We start from the raw sequence: 22,877 nt of genomic DNA on the forward strand, positions 1-22,877 counted from the left end.
AACACACACACACACACACACACACACACAAAAATCCCCTCTCTTAGGCTGAACATTTGAAGACAGAGAACCCGACTCAGAGCCAATGCAACAGTGACACTAGCCTGGAGGGGACCTCGCCCAACTCATCAGGACCAATCAGAAGATCAGAACTACTAGATTCAACCTACTTCATTTATTGCATAAAATGTCTGCACACAATGTTTCGGGCTCTCTTCAGATAATAATAATAATAATAATATGCCATTTAGCAGACGCTTTTATCCAAAGCGACTTACAGTCATGCGTGCATACATTTTTGTGTATGGGTGGTCCCGGGGATCGAACCCACTACCTTGGCGTTACAAGCGCAGTGCTCTACCAGCTGAGCTACAGAAAGTGGATACTCATGGATGCGCATCGCAATTGTAAAATGTCAACACAATTGGAGACACCACGTCATTTTTGGAGACATGTTATTGACAGTAAACTATTGTAGATGCGACTGCTAACTAAATAAAACATTTTAGCTGGCTAGCTAATCATCTTAGCTAAATGTGGGGCAAACAATTCAGTTATTTACCGTTAATTTGAGGGATTGGGGTGAAAGAAATCGAGTTACATAGTGATACTTTACGATATACTGTATTGACAATATCGCAATATTTTAGCGCTAGTTGGCTGTACCTGCACCAAAACACCATTATTGTTCCTTCATAGCTTGTTCTCAATCTTTTCACATTGGGAGCCAATTTGTTTTCAGCACTTTTATTTCCATGACTGATCAAAACTCGTTCTCATGGCTTTCTGATCCCTCTGCAACAGACATATGGTGCGCAATAAAATCACAGTATCGAATCGCAATACGTATAGAATCATGAGACTCGCAATGCATATATCTTATCGTGAGGTTCCTGGCAATTCCCAGCCCAAGTTCATTTGCCACAACAAATCTCTTCGCTAGCAAACGCGATGTCTTCTCCAAAACGGCAATGTGTCTCCAGCAATGTTTACTTTTTTGACGTTCTATGGCATCTTCACTTTCCAAGCATATATGACCACATGTAATATTTTGGTAAGTGATGCAAATAGTGAACTATGTAGGGCCAGGATGTAAAATATATGTAGCTGCAGCAATTTCTCTTATCTGATATGGTAAGTAATGGGGCTTAATGTATAGCTCCCTAAGAGTTTGACGAACGGGTCCGTGCACGCGATTCCAGATATCTTTACCTCTGAATAAACTGCCTTTATTATACCATATCCACCCTGTCCAAAGTCTCTACTTGGTCTCAGTTCTCCAGTAAACTTGTGATTATCAACACTAACCTCATCGTTGTGGCGGCGGACAGCTAGCCTGTATCCCTCATCCAGTTGAGTGGCAATGTCTTTTTCGTTCGTACCAATTTTTGGAAAATCCTCGGGTGTAGGACTTTCCGCCTTTAGTAGAAACCTGTTGAATTATTAAATTTGGTCTGGGAGGTCCTAATTGTTTCGTTGCCAATTTATCTTCATTTGTTCGCCGACAAAAAGGAACTTCTTTCAAAGACACAATCGAGTTGCACTGAAGCCTAGCCATTTTGATAGTAGTAGTGAATTGATTGAGGCTACCCGCTCTTTTCTTAGTTACGTTCATGGTTACGTTACGTATGACGAAAGCGCGTAAGTGCAAGCCCTCAGACACCCATAGAGATTGTATTGAAAGCTCTGAAATGTGAAAAAAATAGATTTTACATGGGAGTCTATGACAGACTTCTGGGCGATTTTCAACCTGACTGAAATCGCCCCAAAAGGGGGGGGAGCCATTTGAAGCACGACTTTAGCCTGATTGGACATTTAGTGGCAGTGTGGCACTGTGGCAGATCAGACGTCTAGATTACAACACTGATAACTACTGTTGCCGTGATATAATTGATTAGAAAAAAAATCCCTTCCTTTTCCCGTTTGGCAGTGCGTCACCCATATCGCCCTATTGAACACACCGCCCCTGGGTGTGGGTGAACGGATGATCTCCACATGTGTATTTCCCACCGTAAAGCATGGAGGAGGAGCTGGGAAATTCAAGGCACACTTAACCAGCATGGCTACCACAGCATTTGCAGCGATACACCATCCCATCTGGTTTGGGCTTAGTGTGACTATAATTTGTTTTTCAACAGGACAATGACCCAACACACCTCCAGGCTGTGTAAGGGCTATTTTATCAAGAAGGAGAGTGATGGAGTGCTGCATCAGATGACCTGGCCTCCACAATCCCCCGACCTCAACCCAATTGAGATGGTTTGGGATGAGTCGGACCGCAGTGTGAAGGAAAAGCAGCCAACAAGTGCTCAGCATTTGTGGGAACTCCTTCAAGACAGTTGGAAAAGCATTCCAGGTGAAGCTGGTTGAGAGAATGCAAAGAGTGTGCAAAGCTTTCATCAAGGCAAAGGGTGGCTATTTGAAGAATCTCAAATATATTTTGATTTGTTTAACACTTTTATGGTTACTACATGATTCCATATGTGTTCTTTCATAGTTTTGATGTCTTCACTATTATTCTACAATGTAAAAAATAGTAAAAATAAATGAAAACCCTTGAATTAGTAGGTGTGTCCAAACTTTTGACTGGTAGTGTATATAACAACAATCCAACTTCGTTTAGCATGATCCATGGCATTATTACTAATTAATACTATTTGTATTAATTTGCATCACTGTCAATGACATACCTTTACTTTGAAGGCTAACAGCAAATTCCACTATTGTGGCTAAACCTTATTGTGGCTAGCTTCACATAGGTGGGTCCCCACCATTAATCAAATATGACCAGTTTTATAAATTAGGGGTATTCTAGATGAGGACACCTAGCTAGATAGTTAGCTAGCTAACTATAGCTACTGAAACAGATTATGTCGTTTTACTATGTTTTTGGGGAAGAACATTGTTTGCATCCATCAGCTAACGTTAGCTAGCCTTCTTTATGACTAGCACTGTCCAGAGCTTGGGGAAGGACAGGTGCGCGAGACAAAACTTTATCAGCATCATAGCATACGTATCGATGAGTCGTTGTGACATGAAATACGAGTGATAGTGTAATCAATGTGTAATAACTACGTAAAAACTTTATGACGTGTTCAATTATTATGTGACGTGCAGTCATATTCAGGTCCTGATTGGTCAACATGCTTATTTGACGCATCAAATAGTGTTATTTGAGACGTCAAATAGTGTTATTTGATGTGTATATTTTTTGACACGCAAAGACCCAAACGGCGTTCTATAGTATTCTCTCTTGAAATCGGAGTTCCTGGAGTTTCCCAGCCTTAGCCTGCCTAGGCTATATGCAATTGTTTTCAAATTTGTAGCCTATTTGACTGATAAACCTTAGCTTACAGCCCAACACATTTTAAACTACATATTTAGTCTACTTAGCATAGGGAAGATCATAACAATTCCTATTTTCTACAAATGACCTATGCAATTTATCTGCTTATTTTTACCAGCATTGCTCCGCGTAAACGTGAGAAAAATAGACTTGCTTTCCAATTTGATACGCGATGACGCCGTTGACGCTCGCAGCCCGTCTGCTTTCTCCCGTTCACTCCTGTGCATTCTAATTCAAGCCTGTACACCCGCCTAAAAACAAATCCACTTTTCATTTGATTTGGGCTTGAGGCAGGGAAAATAACTTCCAGGCCCTAGCGTTAGCTGGCTGATTAGGAGTCTCTCAGAGGTTAGCCTCCATGCTTTGCTACGCTAACCCACACACACCACTCCAGGCTACTTTGACTCATAAGTAGCCTAGTGTCAGCCCCAGCCCCAAAGAAGGACCAGTAATGATGATACCCCGGGAGAAGTGTTAAACAGTTCTAATCAGTCCAAGAATGTTCACTTAGCTTACAGAGAGAGGGAGGGGGAGCAGGAAGAGAGAGGGAAGGGGAGAAAAGAGGGATCTGATGAGTGCATTGGACTTTGAATAAGTGTACCCCGGAGAGATTGGGGCCCGTCATGTCTGATGAGAGCGTTGACGTCTCACGCCCAGATCGATCTTGACAGCACTGAGAAACACATACCCCCCGCCCCTCCGACACACACACACACTCACGTCTCCTCCCCCTTTTCTTTTTAACCAGGAGCTCTGGGCATGGGCTGTTTGACTCTGCAGCCTAGGGACACATCTGGGCTATTAGAGGAGGAAAAAGAGCAATCTCTATTCCTTTTCTTCTCTCTCATTTGCTAGATCGTTCTCTTGCTCCATCTCGTTTTACAGTATTCTCTACTTCCAGCTTCGCGTTTACGAGGATTGGGGGGGTTAGGGGGGGCAGATGTTGGGGGGGTAAAAATATGGCCTATGGAGGTAGCTATCTAGTAGCTAGATCAGCGTACAAAGACTGTTCTTTCTATCCTAGTCTCTGTCTAAGTAACAAGGACAAGACATAGGACACACTAATGCCCAACTCCAAATCCTATCCAAGGACAACGAGGCACAAATTCTGTCTAGCCTGTCAGAGCACAAGGCGGGGCAAATGCCATACTGTCCCTTGGCTTTAACCATTTCAGATTCCGTATAAAAGGGTAAGGGCTATGCTGGGGGGCGATTTAGAACTGGTTACAGAGGTGAGGTAGGGAGGGAGGTAAAGAAGAACACTAAAAAGAAACAGAGAGAGGGAGGAAAGAGGGATGGCGAGGAAAGAAGGATTACCTTTCTTCTCCATGCGTTTCATGTCCATGAGTTTCTCCACGTTGCGTGGATCCTGAAGCCAGAGCTGCATGCGGACGAAGGGCTCACGTCCCTTCAGACTGAGCTTGTGCCAGGGCTTGGGCCTCGCCAGCAGGTCAGACACCGAGCCCTGGGTCAGACCCAAGATGGTCTCCCCAAACAGACGCTGACCTGGGGAGAGAGGAGGGGTTAGATCCACACTGGGAGAGAGACAGAAAAGGTAGTCACTTGAAGTCCAGTAGAATCAGGAATACATTTTACGATTGACATGTTGTAGGTTAATACGAATCAAGGTTACACATTTGTTACGAAAAACTAAAACTGTAAACCACGTCAGCTGAAGCATGGATAGAGCAATATTCAGAAGAAAAGTGTAAAACTTAAACAGTGCCTGAAAATCTATTTAAAAAGGATGAGAATTAGGGCATGAGCTACTGTCAACATTCAACATTTAAAAGCTTTTTTTTCACTTTGCTTTCTGTTGGAATAAACTAGAATTCTTTGCACGAACACGCATCAACGTTACACATTCTTTAAGTTTCCGAGGTACGGGGGAGGGTGGCATTGAAAACTTGCCATCAGAAGTTGGCAGCGTTTTGTCTGGCTGACTTCACTCAGAGAAGAGACAGTTTAAATAGTCTTTGACTGGCGTTTGAGCGCCTGAGTTGGTTTAAAGGCATAAAAAAGGTCTGGATTCACATAAATAAATAAAAAACAACCAAGGTCTCCCTCTCTGTTCGCAGCATAAACATTCACCACAGCAGAATCCCAGGTTCTTGAAAGGCTTCAATGCTGGCGAGCTCTCACGCAGAGCGCTGCGGAGCTCCATTTCCCCCCACTATATCCCAGGGGACCCCTCAAACATGCCTTTGGCAGCAAGGAGGGGGGTTGTGTTGCTCTACACTGTGCTTCTCACAGTGTTTTTTATGCAGGTGAGTTGAGCGTCGGGCGGCTGAACAAACGCAGGAAGGCAGCGTAGCGGAGAGAGAGGCTGAGATGTGAAGCGCTACTGAAAGGCGCTGGGATTTGGGGAGCAGTTCCTCTAAAGAGAAGAGAAGTGGATGGGTAGACAGCATGGGGCTGGGAGGCTTTACAGTGTGAGATGGAAGGGCTGCTTTACAGTTTCCTCCTCTCACTGACTCCGACATGTGCTGAACACAAACATTCTACATTTACATTTTAGTCATTTAGTCATTTTAGCGACTTACAGTTAGTGAGTGCATACATTATATATATACAGTGAGGGAAAAAAGTATTTGATCCCCTGCTGATTTTGTACATTTGCCCACTGACAAAGAAATGATCAGTCTATAATTTTAATGGTAGGTTTATTTGAACAGTGAGAGATAGAATAACAACAAAAAAATCCAGAAAAACGCATGTCAAAAATGTTATGAATTGTTTTGCATTTTAATGAGGGAAATAAGTATTTGACCCCCTCTCAATCAGAAAGATTTCTGGCTCCCAGGTGTCTTTTATACAGGTAACGAGCTGAGATAAGGAGCACACTCTTAAAGGGAGTTTGGTACCTGTATAAAAGACACCTGTCCACAGAAGCAATCAATCAATCAGATTCCAAACTCTCCACCATGGCCAAGACCAAAGAGCTCTCCAAGGATGTCAGGGACAGGATTGTAGACCTACACAAGGCTGGAATGGGCTACAAGACCATCGCCAAGCAGCTTGGTGAGAAGGTGACAACAGTTGGTGCGATTATTCGCAAATGGAAGAAACACAAAAGTCCTGTCAATCTCCCTCGGCCTGGGGCTCCATGCAAGATCTCACCTAGTGGAGTTGCAATGATCATGAGAATGGTGAGGAATCAGCCCAGAACTACACGGAAGGATCTTGTCAATGATCTCAAGGCAGCTGGGACCATAGTCACCAAGAAAACAATTGGTAACACACTATGCCGTGAAGGACTGAAATCCTGCAGCGCCCGCAAGGTCCCCCTGCTCAAGAAAGCACATATACAGGCCGTATGAAGTTTGCCAATGAACATCTGAATGATTCAGAGGAGAACTGGGTGTAAGTGTTGTGGTCAGATGAGACCAAAATCGAGCTCTTTGGCATCAACTCAACTCGCCGTGTTTGGAGGAGGAGGAATGCTGCCTATGACCCCAAGAACACCATCCCCACCGTGAAACATGGAGGTGGAAACATTATGCTTTGGGGGTGTTTTTCTGTTAAGGGGACAGGACAACTTCACCGCATCAAAGGGTCGATGGACAGGGCCATGTACCGTCAAATCTTGGGTGAGAACCTCCTTCCCTCAGTCAGGGCATTGAAAATGGGTCGTGGATGGGTATTCCAGCATGACAATGACCCAAAACACACGGCCAAGGCAACAAAGGAGTGGCTCAAGAAGAAGCACATTAAGGTCCTGGAGTGGCCTAGCCAGTCTCCAGACCTTAATCCCATAGGAAATCTGTGGAGGGAGCTGAAAGTTTGAGTTGCCAAACGTCAGCCTCGAAACCTTAATGACTTGGAGAAGATCTGCAAAGAGGAGTGGAACAAAATCCCTCCTGAGATGTGTGCAAACCTGGTGGCCGACTACAAGAAACGTCTGACCTCTGTGATTACCAACAAGGGTTTTGCCACCAAGTACTAAGTCATGTTTTGCAGAGGGGTCAAATACTTATTTCCCTCATTAAATGCAAATCAATTCATAACATTTTTGACATGCGTTTTTCTGGATTTTTTTGTTGTTATTCTGTCTCTCACTGTTCAAATAAACCTACCATTACAATTATAGACTGATCATGTCTTTGTCAGTGGGCAAACGTACAAAATCAGCACGGGATCAAATACTTTTTTCCCTCACTGTATATATATTTTTTCATACTGGCCCCCCATGGGAATCGAACCCACAACCCTGGCGTTGCAAACGCCATGCTCTACCAACTGAGCTACATCCCTGCCATTCCCTCCCCTACCCTGGACGACACTGGGCCAATTGTGCGCCGCCCCATGGGTCTCCTGGTCGCGGCCGGCTACGACAGAGCCTGGACTCTCACCTATAGTACACACGTAAATGTTACAGACTCACACAGAAACACACACGCACACAGCTCCAACCGCATTCTTATCGCATTCAATTGGATGCCGTGATGCACACAGCAGCCCTGTGGATCTCAGTCTGTGTATTAAAGTAAAGTAAAGTACAAGGGTGAACTTGTTCATCTATTCTAAATAAACCATGAGGGTCTAAATCAGATCACACAATTCCATTGTCATAAATCACAGCACCTTAGAAAATAGATATTGTGGACCACCACCTAATAAAATGTCCCATTGAAAATGATTAGATTTAGGTACAATCAGCAGGGGTAAACAAAAACAAAATCACAGTGATTGGTCACATTTGCATGCACCACTTTGAGTCCTGTAAGAAATCTGATTTGGCTGTGAATCTAACTTCATTTTGGTTGCCTTAACAATATTAAGGATAGTGGCTAGTTGATTTTGGTAAACAAGGGAGTATTTGGAGTGAGCTGCGGCCAGGTCTAGGGAACAGCAATGGAAGGATGTGGGGGAGTGAGACACTTCTCTGTGGGGCGAATTGAGCAGTCAGAGGTTGAGGCAGAGAGCAGTCTCAATACTCTAAAATTGCTTGCGTTCCTCATCTCCTTTCCTAAGGAACTAAGGCCAGCCATAGGTGAAAGGACTGGATAAGTCTCCACTATGTTGCTTGAGCCTATTTCTCTGATAATGTATCAACCAAACAGTAACTATTAAAGCTAGAATCCTTAGTTGAAACAATAACAAAGCCTGCCTCTGTTTTGGTAAAAAGCTGAGGGATGGGCCTGGAGAAATGTAACCATTCTCAAATTCATAGACAGAGGTATGGAAGCATGATATCAAAATTATAGTTTTAACCATGTTTTAAGGCTATACAGGGTTTGTTTACATTTACGTTGTTTACAAACATTGGAGTAAAAACATTGTATATTTTGGGCTCTGATGGGTTATATTCTTCAAGAATCAATGGGTATCATTAATTTATATGTAAAAAACTGTATGTTGCAACTAAGGATTCAGATAAGTGACTCATTAAATCCAACTTGCTCAGAGGCTAACCAGCAAACACTTATGCTTAAAGCCGGGCCACATCCCAATTGTGACGCTACACTGGCTGTGATAGTAGCTAGCTCCAGCTTTGGGTCTTCCCAGGACAGTGTGTAAACTTTGCTTTCTGTTCCTCTGTTGTGTGAGTTGATAGCTGGGCTGCTTAATTTTAGCTGAGGGGACGGCTAATGAGCTAGCTGGCCAGCTTGTAGAACATGGCAACTGGTTAATTATTTCTGCCTTGGCAGCCCTGTGTGACGCTGGTGGGGTAAAGAGCATATCCCCGTTCTGGAGCGGAGCTAATGTGTACAATGATGACACGCTCCGAACCCGGCGCAACATTAATCGTTTGAAGTGTTGCAACTCTCAGCCAGGGGTTTTTAGAAATAATTGGAAAAAATTATTATCAGTGAGGAAAGAATGCTTGTTGAGAGATTGTGCTGCTTGGTGAACACTGATTGTAGCTTTGGCCCAATGTGCAATCCCTCCTCACCCCTCTACTGCCAGTGTGTGGTCACTGGTGACTGCCCTAGTACAAAATGGCTGTCATGGCATCACCCAGGTGCTACAGTACACAATAGTAGTGGATGAGGTGAGTTGTAGTTGTTGTTGCACACTTCAGGGAGAATAGGGGAGAAATTGATTTGGGTTTGTGTCTTTATTGTGCTGGTCAAGGCGAAAAGAGAGAGTTGTAGAAGTGACTGCTGAAAGAAAGAGTTGTATATCCCACCACTCCAACTCACCGAGGTTGTTATCGGTCAGCACCTCCTTGACCTTCTTGGTGATGACGTAGGTGTCCAGCTCCGGAGACATGGCCACCATCTCCTGGATGCTGAGGCCCGAGTGACCAGGGACGGGCAGCGGTGTGCCAGGCTGGGACTCAGAGGGCTCGCTGGGCTCCCTGGGGGGGAACTGGGACGACCCTCCTCCACCCCCACATCCCCCTCCTCCCCCCTGCTCCCCCAAGCTCTTCACTGACTCCTCGGCCGAGCTGAGGGGTGACTCTGGGGCTGGGCTGCAGCTGGCTGAGGTCTTTGGGGTGTTCTCTGTGGAAACAGGGGAGCGAGAGAACCAAGGGTCAGAGACAGAAAGACGTGATGGACCAGCCACTGCATAGACATAGTTGAAGGTGAGATGGCAACACGACCACAGTAGGACAGCCACATGACCAAAACATGTCAAGCTGTGCAGATTTCCTTTAATTGATTGAATTACAAGTAACCCTTTCACAAGAGCCCTGTTACTGCATTTCCACCAACTCTAGCGTCCCTACTGCATTAGCCCCCACACTGTCTGTCTATATCAGCTAGTCTCTAGCTAGCTTTATGGGCTACATGTACAGTCATGGTCAAAAGTTTTGAAAATTACACAAGTATTGGTCTTCACAAAGTTTGCTGCTTCAGTGTTTTTAGATATTTTTGTCAGATGTTACTACGGTATACTGAAGTATAATTACAAGCATTCCATAAGTGTCAAAGGCTTTTATTGACAATTACATTAAGTTTATGCAAAGAGTCAATATTTGCAGTGTTGACCCTTCTTTTTCAAGACCTCTGCAATCCGCCCTGGCATGCTGTCAATTAACTTCTGGGCCACATCCTGGCTGATGGCAGCCCATTCTTGCATAATCAATGCTTGGAGTTTGTCAGAATTTGTGGGGTTTTGTTTGTCCACCTGCCTCTTGAGGATTGACCACAAATTCTCAATGGGATTAAGGTCTGGGGAGTTTCCTGGCCATGGACCCAAAATGTCGATGTTTTGTTCCCCGAGCCACTTAGTTATCACTTTTGCCTTATGGCAAGGTGCTCCATCATGCTGGAAAAGGCATTGTTCGTCACCAAACTGTTCTTGGATGGTTGGGAGAAGTTGCTCTTGGAGGATGTGTTGGTACCATTCTTTATTCATGGCTGTGTTCTTAGGCAAAATTGTGAGTGAGCCCACTCCCTTGGCTGAGAAGCAACCCCAAACATTAATGGTCTCAAGATGCTTTACTGTTGGCATGACACAGGACAGATGGTAGCACTCACCTTGTCTTCTCCGGACAAGCTTTTTTCCGGATGCCCCAAACAATCGGAAAGGGGATTCATCAGAGAAAATGACTTTACCCCAGTCCTCAGCAGGTCAATCCCTGTACCTTTTGCAGAATATCAGTCTGTCCCTGATGTTTTTCCTGGAGAGAAGTGGCTTCCTTGCTGCCCTTCTTGACACCAGGCCATCCTCCAAAAGTCTTTGCCTCACTGTGCGTGCAGATGCACTCACACCTGCCTGCTGCCATTCCTGAGCAAGCTCTGCACTGGTGGTGCCCCGATCCCGCAGCTGAATCAACTTTAGGAGACGGTCCTGGCGCTTGCTGGACTTTCTTGGGCGCCCAGAAGCCTTCTTCACAACAATTGAACCTCTCTCCTTGAAGTTCTTGATGATCCGATAATTGGTTGATTTAGGCGCAATCTTACTAGCAGCAATATCCTTGCAGGTAACAATGGTTAACAGAGGAAGAACAATGATTTCAAGCACCACCCTCCTTTTAAAGCTTCCAGTCTGTTATTCTAACTCAAATCAGCATGACAGAGTGACAGAGTCCTTGTCAACACTCTCACCTGTGTTAACGAGAGAATCACTGACATGATGTCAGCTGGTCCTTTTGTGGCAGGGCTGAAATGCAGTGGAAATGTTTTTTGGGGATTAAGTTCATTTTCATGGCAAAGAGGGACTGCAATTCATCTGCTCACTCTTCATAACATTCTGGAGTATATGCAAATTGCCATCATAAAAACTGAGGCAGCAGACTTTGTGAAAATTAATGTGTCATTCTCAAAACTTTTGACCACGACTGTACTCTGCTCCAATGCTCCGTCAAACAGGCAGTCATTCCAGCATGCACACACAGAGAGAATGATTGGCGCTATCATGTCACTGTGATTCTGTCATCTCCACCAGCACCCCCTTCCACCCTTCCGCTACCCAATGGCTGTGTGATGGCCCATTGCACGGCCAAAAAATTATCCTCCTGAGACAGCAGTCTGTCAGAGATGAGCAGAGAGAGGGAGGGAGAGAGAGGGAGAGGGAGAAGGAGAGAGAGGGCGGGAGAGGGAGAGAGGGCGGGAGAGGGAGAGAGGGAGAGCGAGAGCGAGAGAGGGAGGGAGGGAGAGGGAGAGAGGGAGAGAGAGAGTGAGAGAGGGAGGGAGAGGGAGGCAGAAAACGAGAGAATGCAGAGCTGAGGAGTAGAAAATCACTGCATGTGCAATTTTCTTCCTCTCTGCGCATCAGTAAGAAAAGCGCACGTTGAGTTGCATTGACGGGAAAGCGCCTGTCAGTAGATCAGATAAGTGTGTGTGTGTGTGTGTGTGTGTGTGTGTGTGTGTGTGTGTGTGTGAGAGAGTGCGAGTGTGATGGCTGTATGGGTTTTATGATTCTGTTCAAGCAGCACGCTTTAACAGTAAATTAACTTGAACACAAAACTTCTGACGTGCACATTAAAATTGACTCGTTTGTCACATTTCAGAGCACTGCCAAGTTGATGATGTGGGCGTGTCCAATACGCTGGTCTTGGCACTCCTAGGCCAGTGACTACCAAAAAGAAGAATGTTGTGTACCCTGACGTGTGTGTGTGTGTGTAACTATATCTACAGTGCATTCGGAAAGTATTCAGACCCCTTGACTTTTTCCACATTTTGTTACGTTACAGCCTTATTCTAAAATTGATTAAATAAAAAACATTCCTCATCAATCTACACACAATACCCCAACCTTCCAGAAGGACAACCATCTCTGCAGCACTCCACCAATCAGTCTTTTATGGTAGAGTGGCCAGACGGAAGCCACTCTTCAGTAAAAGGCACATAACAGCCCAAAAGGCACCTAAAATACTCTCAGACCATGAGAAACAAGATTATCTGGTCTGATGAAACCAAGATTGAACTCTTTGGCCTGAATGCCAAGCGTCACGTCTGGATGAAACCTGGCACCATCCCTACTGTGAAGCATGGTGGTGGCAGCATCATGCTGTGGGGATGTTTTTCAGTGGCAGGGACTGGGAGACTAGTCAGGATCGATGGAATGATGAACGGGGCAAAGTACAGAGAGATCCTTGATGAAAACCTGCTCCAGAGCGCTCAGGACCTCAGACTGGGGCGAAGGTTCAACTTCCAACAGGACAACGACACTAAGCACATAGCCAAGACAACGCAGGAGTGGCTTCGGGACAATCTCTGAATGTCCTTGAGTGGCCCAGCCAGAGCCCGGACTTGAACCCGATTTAACATCTCTGGGGAGACCTGAAAATAGCTGTGCAGCGACACTCCCCATCCTACCTGACAGAGCTTGAGAGGATCTGCAGAGAAGAATGGGAAAAACTCCCCAAATACAGGTGTGCCAAGCTTGTAACGTCATACCTAAGAAGACTTGAGGCTGTAATCGCTGCCAAAGGTGCTTCAACAAAGTACTGAGTAAAGGGTCTGAATACTTATGTAAATGTCATTTCAGTTTTATTTTATTTTATACATTTGCAGGAATTTCTAGAAAGCTGTTTTTGCTTTGTCAATATGGGGTATTGTGTGTAGATTGCTGAGAAGAAGAAAAAAACGATTTAATCCATGTTAGAATAAGGCTGTAACGTAACAAAATGTGGAAAAAGTCAAGGGGTCTGAATACTTTCTGAATGCACTGTATGTGTGTGTGTGTGTGTGTGTGTGTGTGTATAGCTACAGTGCCTTCAGCAAGTATTCACACCTCTTTTTCCACATTTTGTTGTGTTAAGGCCTGAATTAAAAATTTGATTTTGTGTCACTGGCCTACACACAATACCCCATAATGTCAAAATGGAACCATGTTTTTAGAAATTTTTACAAATTAATAAAAAATGAAAAGCTGAAATGTCTTGAGTCAATAAGTATTGATTGCTTGGTTTCTAGCATTTTGCTGAAAGGGAAAAATGGAGTGAATGTTGCTTGTTATTTATACTGAGTGTTCTCTACGGGCTGAAGATGTTTGTTACAAATTTTGTTATGGCAAGCCTAAATATGTTCAAGAGTAAAATGTTGCTTAAAAAGTCACATAATAAGTTGCATGGACTTATTCTGTGTGCAATAAGTGCTTAACATTATTTTTGAATGACTACCTCATCTCTGTACCCCACACATACAATTATCTGTAAGGTCCCTCAGTCGAGCAGTGAATTTCAAACACAGATTCAACCACAAAGACCAGGGAGGTTTCCAATGCCTCACAAAGAAGGGCACCTATTGGTAGATGGGTAAAAAAGAAAAACTGATTTTGAATATCCCTTTGAGCATTGTGAAGTTATCAATTACACTTTGGATGGTGTATGAATACACTCAGTCACTACAAAGATACAGGTGTCCTTTCTAACTCAGTTGCCGGAGAGGAAGGAAACTGCTCAGGGATTTCACCATGAGGCCAATGGTGACTTAAAAACAGTTACAGAATTTAATGGCTGTGATAGGAGAAAACTGAGGATGGATCAACAACATTGTAGTTACTCCACAATACTAATCTAAATGACAGACTGAAAAGAAGGGATATTCCAAAACATGCATCCTGTTTGCAATAAGGCACTAAAGTAAAACGTTATGTCCTAAATACAAAGTGTTATGTTTGGGGCAAATCCAACACAACACATAATTAAGTACCACTGGAATGTTGTCCCACTCCTCTTCCAATAGCCGTACGAAGTGGCTGGTTATTGGCGGGAACTGGAACACACTGTCCTAAACGTCGATCCAGAGCATCCCAAACATGCTCAATAGGTGACATGTCAGGTGAGTATGCAGGCCGTGAAAGAACTAGGACATTTTCAGCTTCCAGGAATTGTGTACAGATCCTTGCAACATGGGGCTGTGCATTATCATGCTGAAACATGAGGTGATGGCGGCGGATGAATGGCACGACAATGGGCCTCAGGATCTCGTCATTATATCTCTGTGCATTCAAATTACCATTGATAAAATGCAATTGTTTTCGTTGTCCGTAGTTTATGCCTGCCCTTACTATAACCCCACCGCCACCATGGGGCACTCTGTTCACAACGCTGACATCTGCCATCTGCCCGGTACAGTTGAAACCAGGATTCATCCATGAAGAGCATACATCTACAGCGTGCCAGTGGCCATCGAAGGTGAGCATTTGCCCACTGAAGTCGGTTATGACACCGAACTGCAGTCAGGTCAAGCCCCTGGTGAGAACAACGAGCACGCAGATTAGCTTCCCTGAGATGGTTTCTGACAGTTTGTGCAGACATTTTTCAGTTGTGCAAACCCACAGTTTCATCAGCTGTCCGGGTGGCTGGTCTCAGACAATCCCGCAGGTGAAGAAGCCGGATGTGGCGGTCCTGGGCTGGCGTGGTTACACGGTGTCTGCAGTTGTGAGGCCGGTTGGACGTACTGCCAAAGTCTCTAAAACAACGTTGGAGCCGGTTTATGGTAGAAAAATTAACATTAAATTCTCTGGCAACAGCTCTGGTGGACATTCCTGCAGTCAGCATGCCAATTGCACGCTCCCTCAAAACTTGAGACATCTGTGGCATTGTGTTGTGTGACAAAACTACACATTTTAAAGTGGACTTTCATTGTCCCCAGCACAAGGTGCACCTGTGTAATGACCATAATGTTTAATCAGCTTATTGATATGCCACACCTGTCAGGTGGACAGATGATCTTGGCAAAGGAGAAATGCTCACTAACAGGGATGTAGATAAATTTGTGCACAAAATGTGGGAGAAATAAGCTTTATGGGATCTTTTATTTCAGCTCATTCAACATGGGATCAACACTTTACATGTTGCATTTATATTTTTGTTCAGTGTGTATATGTGTGTGTGTATGTGGTTGTGTGTCTGTGTGTGTGTGTATGTGGTGGTTGGACTTTCTCCAGTCCTGCTCTGTGGAGTGGGTAGCAAGTAGTGGGTAGAAGTAGAGATGTAGTCCTACTGTGAGAGAGCGTTCCATGGTGCCTGGCTGCCAACAGAGGAGGGCCAACTCATCAGTCTTACCCAGCCAAGGCCAGGAGGAAGGCCAGCATGGGAGGAAGGGGGGCTGATGGAGCCCAAGGTCTCCCCACCACCACGGGCCTGGCCATGGGAGGGTGTATGTGTTTGAGGGAAGGGAAAAGGAAAGTAAAGGGGGATACCTTGTCAGTTGTACAACTGAATGCATTCAACTGAAATGTGTCTTCCGCCTTTAACCCAACCCCTCTGAATCAAAAAGGGGAGAGTGTGTGTGTGATGTACAAGGGTGGAACAGAGAAGGGGGTATGTGTGAGGGACAGTTGAGGGACATGAGATGGTGTGTGTGTGTGTGTGTGTATGTGAAGGACAGATGGGACATGGGAGGTGGAATGGTGTGTGTATGTTTGTAGGTCTGTGTGAAGGACAGGTGTGGGACAGGGAAGGGTGATTGGTGTTTGTGTGTTGATCAGTGTTGCAATACTCATACCTACAACTTTGACAGAGAAATAATGGCCAAACTGTAATACGACAGACCACATTGACATGCAACTCTTAAAACAAATCTATTATGATCAAAAGAGTAAACAACACATAGCAATACCCAACACAGACCTACCCTGTCCATTCTCAACACTATATAACTACAGACAGTGCCATCAGTTGTTTGCTAAAATGATTTCTGAAGTATGGAAAAACAAGACACTTATTTTGATGAGTCCCTTTGACATTAAGGTGTCAGAGGCTCCAAATGAAGCTCCTGCTCTCTTTCTCCCTCCACTATCCCTCCTTCCCACTCTCTGCCAACCCTGTGTGGTAGGGTGTGTGCATGTGTGTCTGTGTGTGAGGGTTTGTGCATGAGTTGTGTCTTTGTCTCGATGTGTGTGTGGCTGGCTGCGGCCCTAAAGTGAGCAGCCGAGGGGAGCCGTCACTAGTGATCACCTCCCTGCCGTGCTGGGAGAAAAAGCTGAGGGGGAGTGTGTGTGTGTGTGCAGGGGGGAGGCAGTCAGCTCGCATCTCCCGCCCGGCTCGCTCACCCGACTGGTGACATTTTAACTGGCGGCATGGCGCGAGGGGGGCAGGGGAGGGAGGTGGGAGTTGGAGACGAGGAAAGGGTGGGGTTCTCCACATGACATGTTGTCCTGTGACATGGTTCCCGCAACCCACAGCCCAGCCATGTCACCAGCCCAGTGGCCCCCAGAGGGACATTGCCCTGAGGAAGGGAGGGAGGAAATGAGGGTGGGATGGAGGGAGGGAGAGAGGAGATGAAAGAGGGAGGAGGAGGCAATGTTTTCAATTTTCCTCGCAGGGCACTCTGTTTTGCTTGATGCCAGAGGACGGAGTGAGAGGAGAGAGGATGGAGGGAGAGAGAGAGAGAGAGAGATAGCTGCATCTGGATGTACAGCTGCTTGCTGCTTTTAACTCTGACAGTGGTGACACTAAAAGGGCCTGAAACAGCTTTCACTGGCTTTTAGATAAACACTACTCCATGCCTGGCCCCATTCAACTGCAACCAACGGCTTTTTGTTCCAAAGATACAGCGGCACCAATTTAAATACCAATGTATGTCTACACTAGATATATATACATTTGCATATGCAAATGTGCACTCAATTTCGCACCAAACTACATTTCTAGATTCAATATCTGTACAAGTCAACACTCAACATTCTGATATACAGACGAAGCATTTGGGAACAACGCTGAACATGCAACATGTTAGTCATATGACCCTTGGTTAGTGTGTGGGTTAAAGCAGGCATCGGTATAAACAGTGTGTCTCCATGTTTCCCATCCCATTGTATCCGTGTTCCTGATGGAGAGGGCATGTTAGCACTGAGGGGAAAGGATGAGCTGAAACAGATGAGGAGGCAGGGAACACTCTTCACCTCACACACACATGCACACGCACAAACACAAATGTGCGTGAACACACACACACATTCTGAGAGGCACCTGGAGGGTGTGTACTCTGTATGTAGCTTCCACAGACATCCCTGGGGAGGGCTACTTATAGCTGGGCTAACTGTGGTGTGTTCTAATGAGGGGCGAGGATGTTATAATGTGCTGGGTGAAGAGCATACAGTGACACACGTTAACATGTCTCCTACACAATGAGGTACAAATTTAACCTTGTGTTGGTTTTGAAAGCTTTTGATCACTTTTCACAGATTTTAGAGCTTTTACATTATTTTCAGTCCATTCCATTTGCTTTCCTGAGAAGACTTTTGGACAACGTAAACAAACAATGGCTGAAGCGGTCTCTCTCTCCATCGCTTTTTCTTCCGTCCATCTGGGCTGTCCTGTTTCACAGGGCCCTGTGGTCTCCCCTCAGCCAGGGCACAGAAACACAGATTGGGACAATGTCATGTGAGCTTCTAAAGCCTGGTCCATTACACCGGCTATTCACATAATCCACCAAATGGGCCTTTTTAAACACACTTTGGCCCCCGCTGCCGTGACTGCCTAAGAGTGTGCGTGTGTATTTAGATAGAAAGAAATAGACAAAATATGTGTGTTCATGGGCGAGTGTGCATGTGTGTGTGAGAATGTGAATGATTAAGTGTTTTTGATTGTGTGTGTATCTGTTGGTGAGTGTGTGTGTGACAGAATCAAATCAGTGTATATGTATGTGTGCGCATGTTTCAGGAAAGGCCCACCCCTGCCCTGTCTGTCTGCCTGCCCTGCTCCATATCTAACAAGTGTCCCATTAAACCCCATCCCAAGAACATAATGTACTTTTAAATTCTCTGGCCAGCCCTGGATTAAGCAGACAGGCAAGCTGACATTTACATTTCTTTTTAAGCTACAGGCCCATTTTCAAAGCCATTAATTTCCGATCCTCTTTCTCTCTCACTCTCTCTTTTCACTCTCCCTGTGTTCCCGATCTCCCTCTTCGGTTCGAAAGTCATCTCTGTAATCTATATATTGCCGTGGCTAATTTACAGTGAAAATGATGGGGAAAGGGTACTTAATGTAGGACAGCCAGTAAATGTAATTCATCATGCCTCTGCTCCCCGACCAGGCTCTGCTCCTATTTAGCATACCATTGGCTGATTATTTGCATATTAATTAGCCAAAGGAGTGTGTGTGTGTGCAGACAGAGGGGCTGTGTGTGTATATGTAAGAGGTGGGGGGTGATGTAGCCCAGCAAAGCAGAGGGGCTGTGTGTGTATGTGCACGCAAGAGTGTATGAATTTGTGTTTGTGTGTGTGTGTCTGCGAGGGGGAGAGGGAGGGGGCTGTCTGAGAGGAGAGAGCATAGATGAGGGAGGGGAGGGGGCTCTCTCATAGTAATTATCATACATCAGTGTTCTGACGCTGTAATTGATTACAACAGCTCCGGGAGGCCCCCGGGAGAGAGAGTGCGCCAACCCCCCCACCCTGCCCCCCGCTCCTCATCTCCTGCTGCCCCCCCCGGCCTGTGTGTGTTATCGAGGATCCTCCTTTCATCTATAAGGTGTGACAGCTCTGTAAACAGGGCATGGAGCTCCCTCACATTAGAGGCTGACTATCCTCTGGTACCACTTCATCATCACAGCAAATGAGCTGGCGTCAAGTTGGCTAGCGCTGCCGAGGACCAGCTCTATAAAAAGATCAACCTTTACCAGATTCAGTGTGTATGAAGAGCCTACATGCTAGTGGTGCATAGTGGATTTATGAGTAACATCCATCCATGTTGTGCTTCTATAGATGTATCAGTGTGAGGTATGGTTTCTGTATATTGGTGGTGGTGAGTATTGCATATTTTTCTAAAATGGACGCAAATTAAATCAGGTTTAGTCCGACGAGCGTAGAGACCCACTCGCCGTCGATTGTCAATGTGACTATGAGGTGTGTTTCCACAGAACGTGACCAGACACACACACACACACACACACACACACACACACACACACACACACACAAGACAAACACCAGGCTGGCTAAGCTTGTGACATGTCCGTGTCGCGTCTGCTCTCCGTCATGTGGAGCGGGTCGCTGTGTGGCTCAGCAGAAAGCTGCCATGACGACTCCAGCTCCACCCTGACACAATGGGCACTGCAGCATTCTGGGATAGTAGTCTTACTGTCTCTACTAATTGTCTGGAAGACGGCCTGAGGTGACCGGCCACACAAAACAGTAACGGTCAAGAAAATGTTTCGAAGTTCAACAGAGGCTTGGATATTGAATAGGAAGGGTTTTCAAATGCAGACATTTTTAATGAAGGAAAGAGGTTGACAAAAATTATAGTGAAATCTACAAATACAACATATTTTATGAGGGGAACTTTGCCCACTACACTGAATCCTGAATGTTTCATCAGCAAAAATATCAAAGTTTCCCATCTTAACCAACACTTACAACACATTTTCTTAATTGTCTCCTGACCCAGTTCTAAGGCCACATAGAACCAAAACGTATTTGCATTAAAACACCTCATTATCTTCTTTAAAAACCAAATTTGATTTTCCTGTATCTTAATTCACGACAACAACAACATCAACACGGTGGCAATAATGTCCTTGGGTCTTCCTGGATGTCTTTTAGCAGTCATCACCTCCCTAGCGCCTTGTCTTTAATTAGCTATCCATAATTAGCATCCCTGCAGTAGGTTCAGCTCCGACTTGTCGGGATGCACACGCTCAGACAGGGTAGGTGGACGGGACGGCGTGGGTGTGTTACCCATAAACCCCCTTACCCTGGCGTATACCTTATCACGCTTCGGCTAATGAGAAATGAGTGGAGGCCATGGGCCTTTGATTTCAATGGTGTTGCTAAGCACTAGTCTTTTCAATGTTGTATCAAAATGAGAAGGTTTATTGAATCTACCTGAAATTATTTATTACGTTTAAAAAATATGTTGTGTTTTAGGCTTGTTTGAGAGAGTCTGAGTAAGAGGCATCAGTTTCTTTCAGGCCTGGAAAACAGACTTGGAATCAGCTCTTACTGACCCAGTCCAAACCTTAAAGGTGCTACACCTTAAATTTCCGATTTCCACTAGATAACACAGCCACAAAGTCAAAGCTTTCCCATTTTGACAACAGATGCCGCTCCGGTGGTAGAAATCAATAGGCGAATATCACAGCCAATCACAACACTAGCGGGTAAGTAATATTGTGAAACACTATCATTCCACTATTACTGCAGATATATTATGGAAATTGAAAAAAATCCTATGTGTAGCACCTTTAACCATTGTGGTCTAAATCAGATAACTGCTCCTGGGACAGTTGTTTGCGTAGCAATTGAGACTGGGAACAAGGACAGATTAAGAGTGAGTTAGAAAGGCGACAGAGAGAGCGTTCAGAGAGGATCTGGTATACTGTGTGTGTGGTGTGTGTGCACAGTATGTGTGTGGTGTGTACTTGTTTTCCTACCTTATCAGGACCCCAATGTCCTAACAATTTACCTGAATGTTTTCCTACCTTGTCAGGACAATAACTTTTCTTTAAAGTCAGGACATTTTTCATATCCTGAATTTGTTCAAATGCTATTTTAAGATTAAGGGTTAGGTTTAGGGTTTTGGGTTAAGGTTAGGGTTAGGGTTTTTGGGGTTAAGGTTAGAGAAAATAGGATTTTTAATGGTTAAACATTCTTACTCCCCAAAAAGTCCTGAAATTCCACAAAGAATTAAGCTGTGTGTGTGTGTGTGTACAGTATGTGTGTGTGATGGTGGGGTCAGGAGGCAGACAGACAGAGGACTGTGGGGGAGACCTGACGGACAGGTTCACACACACCCCTGGCTGATGGATGGCTCCCTCTCAGTGCTTATGCCCAACTCTCCAGAGACGGAATAAAACCTGGAAAGATTTTCATTTCAATACAAGGACAGCAGCCGGGGAGAATTTAATCTCTGGGCAAGGACAGAGGCTCTCCCTGCTCTCAGTGGCCATCAATCAGATCAAACACTGGGACACGGACACACACAGGCAGGTGCTCACACACACACACACACACTTGTAGGTGGATGTACGCACAAGTGAATGAACGCAGACACACACATGCATGAAAGCATATGCTCACTGTCAATGAAAACGACAATGCTCAGTCTATGTTCCTTTGTGGTCAAAACATCTATTCCTTTCTGAGGAGGATTTGATCAGCGATAGTGTGTGTGTGAGACTATAGTATCTAGTCCTCCATTACTAAATACCTGGTTGACCCTGTAAGCAGCATGTTCTGTTTGTGTTTGTGGGTGTGTGTGCATTAGTGCTGAGTGTTTATTGCTTTTTGAGGTCGGTTCGGTTTCAGTTAGATTATTAAAAAATAATCATGGTTTTCGATTTTTTAAACGCACTATGCATTATGTGGTTTGAATGCTGTAACAACACAGAATAAACAATTAATAAAAGTCCCATGATGGTAGTGACTGCCCATTACTGCTTATCACTTAACCATCATTTATTCACATTACTGAAATATTTCAGTTGTTGTGTATATTACATTTGTTTTATTTGATGACTTTATTATTTCATTCCAAGTCATCTCATCTCTATAGAGCTGCTGCCTATGCTGTCTGACAAAATCACTATTTTAGTAGTTCTTAAAAGTAAATAAAGCATACTTTTATGACTGATGAATACCAACTATCAATCACTTAGATCATGTATTTTCAGGTAGAGCTATCTCGCGAAGCAACTGCTCTCTATCCCTCTTGATCACGCATTCTTGTCTCTTCTCTCCCTCTCTGTGTCTGCCCCACACAGACCGAAAAAGTAGGCACACGCTAAACTATGTAGAATATTGGCCTGTTGGAAACTACAAATCCCTACTACATCGCACAGTTGTTGTTTTTTAGGGGGTAGATTCAGCTTTAATATTGCAGATAGATTGTAACGTCCATCAATGTAATTGTCTGCATCACTTCCAAACCCCCATATGTTTTTTTTCTCTCGCAAATATATATATATATATATACACACACACACACACACACACACATACATACATACAGTGGGGAGAACAAGTATTTGATACACTGCCGATTTTGCAGGTTTTCCTACTTACAAAGCATGTAGAGGTCTGTAATTTTTATCATAGATACACTTCAACTGTGAGAGACGGAATCTAAAACAAAAATCCAGAAAATAACATTGTATGATTTTTAAGTAATTAATTTGCATTTTATTGCATGACATAAGTATTTGATCACCTACCAACCAGTAAGACTTCCGGCTCTCACAGACCT

General features: G+C 44.6%; 1 protein-coding gene across 1 annotated transcript in view; it reads right to left on the reverse strand.

The window, feature by feature from the left end:
- LOC121579391 (homeobox protein cut-like 1) overlaps window positions 1-22,877 on the reverse strand; it is a 256,964-nt gene that overhangs the window by 25,810 nt on the left and 208,277 nt on the right. Inside the window, exons 21-22 of the mRNA XM_041893958.2 lie at window positions 9,493-9,795; window positions 4,664-4,852 (exon numbers count right to left, since the gene is read on the reverse strand). Of these exons, the coding sequence (XP_041749892.1) occupies window positions 4,664-4,852; window positions 9,493-9,795 (492 nt within the window). The remainder of the gene's footprint in view (window positions 1-4,663; window positions 4,853-9,492; window positions 9,796-22,877) is intronic.

Source organism: Coregonus clupeaformis, chromosome 13 (genome assembly GCF_020615455.1).
Source record: "Coregonus clupeaformis isolate EN_2021a chromosome 13, ASM2061545v1, whole genome shotgun sequence".
Classification (NCBI taxonomy): Eukaryota; Metazoa; Chordata; class Actinopteri; order Salmoniformes; family Salmonidae; genus Coregonus; species Coregonus clupeaformis.